The 9004-nt window shown below is 40.6% G+C and overlaps 2 protein-coding genes across 2 annotated transcripts; one reads left to right on the top strand and one right to left on the bottom strand.

Annotated features, from left to right (window-relative positions):
- Nucleotides 1–2433: 2433 nt before the first annotated feature.
- Nucleotides 2434–4245, top strand: LOC141629977 (putative protein phosphatase 2C 59). Its single transcript, XM_074442883.1, has 6 exons — nucleotides 2434–2514; nucleotides 2649–3091; nucleotides 3166–3173; nucleotides 3321–3412; nucleotides 3514–3588; nucleotides 3669–4245. The coding sequence occupies exons 2-6, from the start codon at nucleotides 2652–2654 to the stop codon at nucleotides 3942–3944; spliced, it is 891 nt and encodes a 296-aa protein (XP_074298984.1). The 5' UTR covers nucleotides 2434–2514; nucleotides 2649–2651; the 3' UTR covers nucleotides 3945–4245.
- Nucleotides 4246–4370: 125 nt separating this feature from the next.
- LOC141633555 (zinc finger protein CONSTANS-LIKE 3-like) lies at nucleotides 4371–6154 on the bottom strand. The gene is made up of 2 exons (XM_074446006.1): nucleotides 5235–6154; nucleotides 4371–5004 (listed from the first exon to the last, which is right to left on the bottom strand). Exons 1-2 carry the CDS (start codon nucleotides 6000–6002, stop codon nucleotides 4681–4683), a joined length of 1092 nt encoding a protein of 363 aa, XP_074302107.1. The 5' UTR covers nucleotides 6003–6154; the 3' UTR covers nucleotides 4371–4680.
- Between the last annotated feature and the right edge of the window lie 2850 nt (nucleotides 6155–9004).

The raw sequence follows: 9004 nt of genomic DNA, 5'->3' as shown, positions 1-9004 counted from the left end.
CACTCTTGAGTGAGTTTAGGTGTAGTGTTTACCTCACACTTTGGGGACAAAGTGAAGATTTAAGTGTGGGGTGGACATGAGTTGGTATCATGTATATTTTGTGATATATTTCAATTCCATGCATTGTATTTCAATTTTTTTAAAAAAAAAAAAAAAAAAAAAAAACAGAAAAACGAAAAGAAAAAGAAAGAAAAGAAAACCCGGCTAGGATGAAAACCCGAAAGGGCATCCTAGGCAAAAATGGGAAAGTGGCCGAGGCCGGAGTGAAAACCCGAAAGGGCGCTCCGGGCAAAATGAAGAAAAGAGTGCGAGCCACGAGAGTAGAAGTGAGGAAAATGCTAAACCGAAAACCCGCAAGGGCGGGCGGTTTAGGCAAAATGAAAAATGATTGAAACTCTCAAGTCTTATCACATATTTTTACTACTTCCTACATGGCGTTGGTGACATAAGTGGAGGTGTCAAAGAAGGTTGGAAGGGTAGGTTAGAAGTGTGCCAAGGCTAGGAGGGGGATGTGGAAGCTTACCTTGTTACTAGTGCTTGGCATACTTGAAGCATGGGATTGTGGTGACTTGTATTATCTTTGTTGGAAAGTTGTGTTTTGATTGATGAGTTGTTGTGAATTGTTGAAGAATGGAGGTGTTTGAGGTTGCCAAATTGATTGGAAGGAGAAGCTTTAGTGACCATGGTAGCCTTGTATTACCAAGTGGAGTGATAAGGGGGAGTAATAAGGAGGAAGTGTTGAGTTTTGGGAATGATGTATTGGTGAAATTGGTGGACTTAGGACCATCTTAGTTGAGGGATGACATAAGGAAGGGGCGTGAGAGAAGAGAGGTTCATATTGGTGTTTTTTGGGTCACTTAGTCATTTATTGGAGCTATGAAGGAAAGTGACCATGAGCTTAGTTGAGGGATGATATAAGAAGGAAGAAGTGAGGTGAAGAGAGGGGATTAGGAGTGCCCATACTTCTTGGCCTAGGTGGTGAGTAGTTTTATTCTAGTTTGCTCGGGACGAGCAAAGGGCTAAGTGTGGGGTGTTTGATGAGCTCCCATTTCTACTACTTATTGGCACTATTTTGAGCTCATTTGGTAACATTTAGAGGTGGTTTGTGACGATTTTTACATTGTTTGACCAATTAAGTGCTTTGCCATTTAGCATGGTTCAAGTGGAGATCAAGAAGCCAATAGATAGAAGAGGAATGTCCAAGGAAGAGCCAAGGATAGGCTTGAAGAAACGCACCAAAGAGGCCTTCCAAAGGAGCAAAGGAATCAAGAAAGAAAGGCGGACTACGAGAGCAAACTCGCACGTGCGAGTTTTCCGGACTCGAACTCGCACGGTGCGATTTTTCCTGGTTTGACAGTTTTGATTAGCGTTTGTATTACGGGCCTGTCTTTTGTTAAGCCCATAAGTTTTAGGTTACGGGATGTTATAAATACAATGTTTTGCAATTAGGTTGGGATCATCTTGTCACTTTTATTAATCAAGTTTGTAATTTGGGAATTTCATCTTTAACTTGGGTATTAGATCTAATTATGGAGAACTAATCTCCAATCTTAATCCGGCTCAAGGCTTAAACTTTGGTTGTAAGATCCTTTAATCCTTCTTTAATTTTAATTATCATTGTTAATCCTTTTGTGTTTATTGATTGAATTTTGGAATCCTTGTTTATGTTGAGTAATTAAGTGTGATTTCCTTGTTGCTTAATTAATCAAGTTCCTTAATTTATTGTTGTTGAGATTATTAAGTGTGATTTCCTTGTAATCTCATCTTAGCAACACCTTGTTATTAAGTTAATGAATGTGATTTCTTCTTGGCTTAATTAGCAAGTAAAGGATTAACTTGTAATTGGGCATTAATTGTGATTTCATTGTGTCTAATTACCCCTATTGAATCTCTTATGCTCACATCTTCTTATTAATTTGTCCAATGTATGTGATTTCTACTTGGTAGAATTGATAAGTTGGGTTATTTGATTAAGTGTGATTTCCTTGTCATTTGGCCATTATTAAGGAGATTTAGAAGATTTATCTTCACAATAGGGTGATAATATATAATTGAAGGATTAATTGAAGGATTTTGTCAACTAAAGTGCCTAGCTTTGAGTCGGGTTAAGTCTTCCCTAATATTGATTAATTTCCATCTTAAATTCTTGGTTGTTTGCTTGTTCTACACTCTTGTTTGAATTCCCTTGCTTTGGTTACAATTGAAAACTCAACTCAAACCCCCCCCCCCTTTTTATTTACTTGTTCTTATTGTTGTCACAATTGTTCCAAGTACTCTTTTAATTTCACTATTGCAAAACCCATCTTCTCTTGGGTTCGATCCCTAGCTTGCTATTATACTAGTTTATAATTAGTGCTAATTAGTGTGTTTAGTGGTATATAAATTGTTAATTTGGCCGTCTTTAAGTGCGACATTTTAGGCGTGTCATGTATTCATGGTATGAAGTGGAAATATTCTTTTTTCAACGCCACAGTCTGATTGTTCTCAGATCCCCTTTTGCACTCTTAAGTTCCAGTAAGCCGCACTTTGAAAGTTTTTTATTTAATTTAATTAGTGATTTAGTTAACACCAGCTTAATCGTTTCATATTCATGCATGTTTCATCTTCAACCTGTTTGTATGTCATCCCATATATCTTTTTGGTTTCAGGACATGGTGGTGCTCGTGCTGCTGACTGCTGAGTATGTAAAACACAATCTCTTCAGCAATCTAATTAAGCACCCGAAGTTCATATCTGATACCAAATCAGCCATAGGTTTTGATATTCTGCGTATTTGTGTTGTTGATGTTGTAGAAAAAGCTTTTCTTGTTCTGCTTTTCATCATCTTGCATCGTCCTCTTTTTGTTCTTGCAGCTGAAACCTACAGTCATACTGACTCAGAATTTCTTAAGTCGGAAAATAATCAAAACAGAGATGATGGGTCAACTGCGTTCACTGCAATCCTTGTTGGTGACCGTTTGTTGGTTGCAAATGTAGGTGATTCCAGGGCTGTCATATGTCGAGGTGGTGAAGGTAAGAACTGTAAGAATGTTAAGACATCCCTGAGCAGGCTGAGTTTTCTAGTTGTGGATGTCAGCGGACATTATTTATAGTGTTAGCTGAGTAGATGAATTTGAGGCTTAGTTATAATGTGTGTGTCTCATCTCTGTGTCCTGTTTCTTGTAGCAATTGCTGTATCTCGAGATCACAAGCCTGACCAAAGTGATGAACGGCAACAGATTTGAGGATACAGGAGGTTTTGTTATGTGGGCTGGTAATGAAATATAAACCCCCTACCCCTGTTGAATGAATTTTCTCAACCATCTGAGGTTTGTGAACAGGGACATGGAGGGTTGGAGGTGTTCGAGCTGTTTCTCGTGCATTTGGCGACAAACTCTTAAAGCAGTATGTTGATGCTGACCCTGAGATTCAGGTTAAAGTTTATGTCACAATAACATATTAATCATCCATCTCCATGCTTCTGCGGTTTAATGTAGTTCATCTGTGTTGTAAACTCGTTTATGAGTATTGCAGGAAGAGAAAGTGGACAGCTCTCTAGAGCTCCTAATCCTGGCAAGTGATGGGTTGTGGGATGTTGTCACTAATGAGGTTTAGTTCCATAATTTTATGGCAACTCTATTATGGTTGTCCGCCTTACTCTAATACAGTATTGTGAAATGATCATGTAGGAGGCAGTGGCGATGGTGAAACCAATGGAAGATGCCGAGGAAGCAGCAAAGAAGCTAATGCAGGAAGCATATCAAAGGGGCAGTGCTGATAACATCACGTGTGTTGTTGTCCGCATCCTGGGTAACCCTGCCACTTCCTTGAGCCGAGTTTCAGATAATCATGTGGATTCGTCCAATAGGAAGTCTGGTGGGCATGGTGATCCCCCTTCTCAGGTCACCGGCAACCAAGGTAGCTCTAAATTATACTGTCGACATTTACATCTCCATCCTCTCTAAACACTGTCCAGGTCCGCAATCAATGATGCAAATAGGACAAGGATCCCACGCACTAGGTCTTGCTAATTAGACAGGTTCAGATAATGATTGATATAATGCTGCCAAGTGCGAAGTGAAATTAGTACTCTCGTCAATTGTACCACGTAACTCTTTGGATATATTCGCGGAGTGTACTACGAAACTCTGGGTGTGCAAAATGACTCGAGGAAGTCGTTATGAGTCGGAGTAGCCAGCTAGCGTCTTCTATTGACGTTTCATCAAATCACTGTATTTGATTAATTGGTATAGAGTATTTAATGCACCAGCAAGAGCACATTTCATATTGACTACTTCAAGATTCCGTCACACAATTAATTAAAAATAAAAAATTGTCATATCTACCAATAAAATTGAAGATATAGATTAGGCGACTAGGAGTTCAGGGTGTACAAGAAAAGGCAAACAAAGGATTAATAATTAAATCTCCCGAGTAATACAACAATAAAGCTCCCCAACATACAAGGAGCAGGCAATTAATTAAAAATTATTAATGGTTCAGAGAATCTCAACAAACTTTGATCATCGTCATCACCCTTTTCACTCTTAACACAGCAACAACCTCAGTACTCTCACCTGTACACCCTCGTCACGAAGGAAAAAAAAAAACACCGGCGGAACTACTGCTAACAACAGCAGATTAAAAGCATTAGTAGTGTACTAATAGCATTACACACTATTTCACTTTTTTTTTTTAAATTTAAAACGACGGTACTACGCCGTAGCCAGCATCGGAGGCAAAGAGTCCGTCAACAGATGCGGTGGGCTCGGATATGTCAGAGCGCTTAGCAAAGCGGCCTTTGATACGAGGGCGAGTCTCAGCATAGGCCTTGCGAGAGGCATAGCGGATGGTCTTCTCGAACTTGCGATTCTTCCTCTTCTCTCGGTACCTCAAAACCCTAGCCTCTCTGTCCATTCCCATCATCTTCATCTGCTGCTTCTCCATTACTCCTCCTGTTGTTCCCACGTCGGTCATTGGATTTGCATCTGGTACAACTCCATATTCCATTGAAGATGATGACATCTGCTTTTCATTCATTTCACAAATAAATTCAGCTACAACTGACTGGCTACTAGTAATATCAGGAAATTTCATATTTGCGGAAATGAAACATCATTCGATCTTAGATCAGATCCAGTTTAAATGAATAATAATCACGTGTATTTCGAACAAACGTATGATAGTGGTCGAATGAATGGAGGGAGTATGAAATAACGATAAAAATGAAAGCATGAGAAGTAAAGAGAGCTGACACTGTGGCTGAGAGAAGGCTGAGGAGCAGCAAAAGACGAGAGAGGATAGATGTGATGCTTGAGAAGAGCGTCATATCCATTAGCATTATTTTTATCAAAGTTATGATTGTAGGAAGACAGCGAGTACATGGAGGAATGATGATCCTTATGATCCGGATCCGGAACCACACCATCCACACTGGGGTGAGGCTTAGGATCGGCAGCAAAGTCTAAATCCAAATGAGGATCAACCTGATCTTCAGTAGGGCCGCCAGCGAACAAGAAGTCGATAGACTTATGCTCCTCAGCAGCCTTGGGATTAGCAAGTAGCCAAGACGCAGCCTCAGCATCATCAGAGTCAGAATAATACTCATCCCCAAAGAGCTTACTAATAGCAGCAGAAGTAGCAGCAGCAGCGACAGCAGCAGAAGATGAGTCTGAATCAGGGTTCGGGCTAGGATTGGGGTTATCGTTGGCGGAAGGGGTGTCGAAGAAGGGTACGAGAGGGAGACGGTCGTGACGGCGGGCGAGGGGATTAGCGGAATGGATGTCGCGGTCACAGGAAGGACAAAGATGTGCAGCGTCGGCTTTGCAGGTAACGGTAGCGGGGGACTGCTCGCAGACCTCGCAAACCCAGACACGGGAATGGCGGGAAGCGAGTTTGTTGGCAGCGTGAATATTGGAGTCGCAGGATAAGCAGAGGTATGCTGTATCAGCGCGGCAGTAGAGGGTGGCTGGGGATGACTTGCACGAGTCACATAATTTGGCACCCATTATTCCGACTCCCATTAGAGAGGTGTGTATTTGTGTGTATGTGTGGGTGTTTGTAGTGAATGATGAAATGTGAAATGAGGGAGGGAGGGCCGGGTTGGTAAGTTTCAGGGGTGAGAAGAAGGGAGAGAAATCTGATCCAATGAGGGAAGGAAGGAGGATATCTAGGATGGACGAATGATGGGATGACACTTGGATAAGGCTTAGCCATAGAATTGCTTAGGACATGAGAAAGAGAGCAAGGGGTAGGGATGTCAATTTCACCCGCACCCGATTAAAATCCGATCCACCCGATCCTAAAAGACGGATGAAAATCCGACCTAAATGGATGACGGATGGATGATGGATGAAACGGATGACGGATGACAGATGGGTTGGATGAAGAAATTTCACCCGTCATCCATCCACCACCCGATTTTATTATTTTTTTGTCAAAAAAATATATGTATTACATTTTTAAGATATAAAATATTCAATTTCTCTAATTTTTCTACTCTCAAAATATATATTTTGTGAAAATTCACACTAAAAAGTTACATTAAAATAATTATATAACTTAATTTTTGTAAAGAATAAAAAGTCTATCATTTTTTTAGTCTTAAGCATATATATACACTATCACCCGTTTAGTACCCGATCCACCCGTTTCATCCATGGATGATGGATGGGTGGATGACGGATGATAATTTTCATGGATGACGGATGGGTTGGATGAGATTTTAATGTGACGGATGGATGACGGATGAGGCTTCACCCGACCCGAACCCGATCCATTGACATCCCTAGCAAGGGGGATTAATTAGACCTGGCAAAAGTATACCGAACCCGAAAAAATAATCGAAAATACCTGAATCGACACCAGACTGTACATCCGAAAGGTATAACTTAACTTCACCCCGAAACCAGAATCGACCTGAATTGATTAGAAATGGAACTGAATTTATAATATCCGAAATAGACCCAAGATCGAATGAATCTAAACTGTTTTGACCTGAATTGTTTGAATCTGAACCGATATATACCTGAACCGATTTCAACCCGTACATTGATGACAGAAACCCAACATTGAAACCCGAAATGACCCGAATGTACCTAGGCGTCACATCTATCTAGGGTGTCTTTTTGTACATGAGTGTCACCCCTTTGACGTCAATGAATTAATATTATATCGTAGTTATACAAAAAAAACATTATTTATTACTTATTTTAAAAAAATTATTCGTATTATATCTAATGTTTTGAATAAAGACCTAATCCCTTGACATCTGATCCGTTTATTGTAATACTCCGTATTTATAAGTCTTTGGGTACTCTATCGAGTAGGCCTTACTCTGTCGAGTAAGGGTAAGTTGCGAAATAAAATAGTTTCTGACCTGTTGGGTACTCGATCGAGTAGTCAGGGCACTCGATCGAGTAGGGGGGTACTCGATCGAGTACCTTGGGTACTCGATCGAGTACCTTGGGTACTCGATCGAGTGTCCGGTTTTACGGGGAGTTTTCTCGGGTTTTGTTAATTATGCGATTAAGGTATTTAAACATATTCGTCATTGTTTTAAATCACTTTTTACAAAACCTAAAACCTGTTTAAGAGAGAAAGCAACTAGTTCTTCTTCCTAATCGCGTTCTTGACAATTCCGGAGTTGGACGGTCGGTTCGTATCGTAGTTCGTGTCGTTGGATTCCTTGCGTCGAGGGTAAGCTTTTAATATAATTTTTATAATGTTTTGCTAAGTTTGGTTAAACCCTAATTTAGGGATTGGGGGTTTTAGTGTGTAGTATGTGATGTATGGCCTATATGTGTTATATGATAGGAGGAGGATTCGTAGAAGATGCGTTTTCATACAGCTGTAGATATCGTCTGCTTGTTGTGCTTTCCAGGTAGGATTTCCTACTCAGTATTAGTCCCATAATGGGATATTGGTGATGTGCTGTAGTTAGTTGTTTGATATGATGATTGTATTGTGTTTGTGGTTGTGATTGTTGTTGATGGTTCTCGAGATGCGTTCTCGGTTGAGTGGGGTCACTTGCGGGAGTGACTTCACGCCCTAGTTTCGCCCTTCGTGGAACCCGCCACGAAAGGGGATGTGCACATTAATGGGACGGGGTTATCGCTCGGTATGATGAGCGGGGCTTAGGTGGGAACAGGCTGCGGTCCCCCACTTTGGCGGTCCAGTCCGGTGGACGGTCGATATTGAGATGATGGGAATTGGTTGGTGGTGTGTGTGTGTGTGTGATTCAATTTTCTCTTTATCTTATTATTGATGTATATTGAGTTGTGTGATTAATGACGACCGTTTAAATGTTTTAAAAAGCGTGGTGATCCATTCGGGGTGGTGAGCGATTGCTTGCGGTATATCTTGGATACGCGTGGGATCTAGTCAGGGGATGGAGTCATCACATATCGAGTCTTTAGTCTTCATTTGTTTTGTTAGGACAGTTCCTTTCAGTTGGTTTATAGTTTGAGAACAGTTGTATTTTGCTTACAGTTGGTTTTGTAATGTAATCACTTAAACTTATTTAATTAAGTATGTTTCTTCATTGTCTTATGATTATCATGCCTCGGGTAACCGAGATGGTGGCATCCTTATACCTGAGTGGTCCTGGTAAGGCACTTGGAGTATGGGGTGTTACAAATGGTATCGAGCGACGATCCCGAAACCCGTAACCAATGAACTTAATGAACATAGGAGTCATTAAAATGAACCCGGGGTAAAGGTTGTAGGAGCTAATGCAAAGACTGGGGAGACGTCCTAAAATCGCGAACTCGCCCTACAATTTTGAACCGGTCACCATGGGATAAGTGTCGGGATCGTTATGTGCATATTGTGTGATGTGTGTATCTATGTAGTAGTATGTTGCATGAATTGATGATGATAACGTGAATTATATGTTGGTGGATTGTAAAGCATGAAAGTATAATGATTGATACATGTAATTTGGCATGTTATAGTTATGTAAGGGAAAAGTGTTTTGTCTATATATATATAAAGCGATGTGTAAGTCTACATGTTGTTGTTGTCG

The sequence above is a fragment of the Silene latifolia genome, chromosome Y, assembly GCF_048544455.1.
Source record: "Silene latifolia isolate original U9 population chromosome Y, ASM4854445v1, whole genome shotgun sequence".
NCBI lineage: Eukaryota > Viridiplantae > Streptophyta > Magnoliopsida > Caryophyllales > Caryophyllaceae > Silene > Silene latifolia.
Note: the sequence above shows the minus strand (reverse complement) of the source record. Positions and strands in the feature narration are given on the sequence as shown.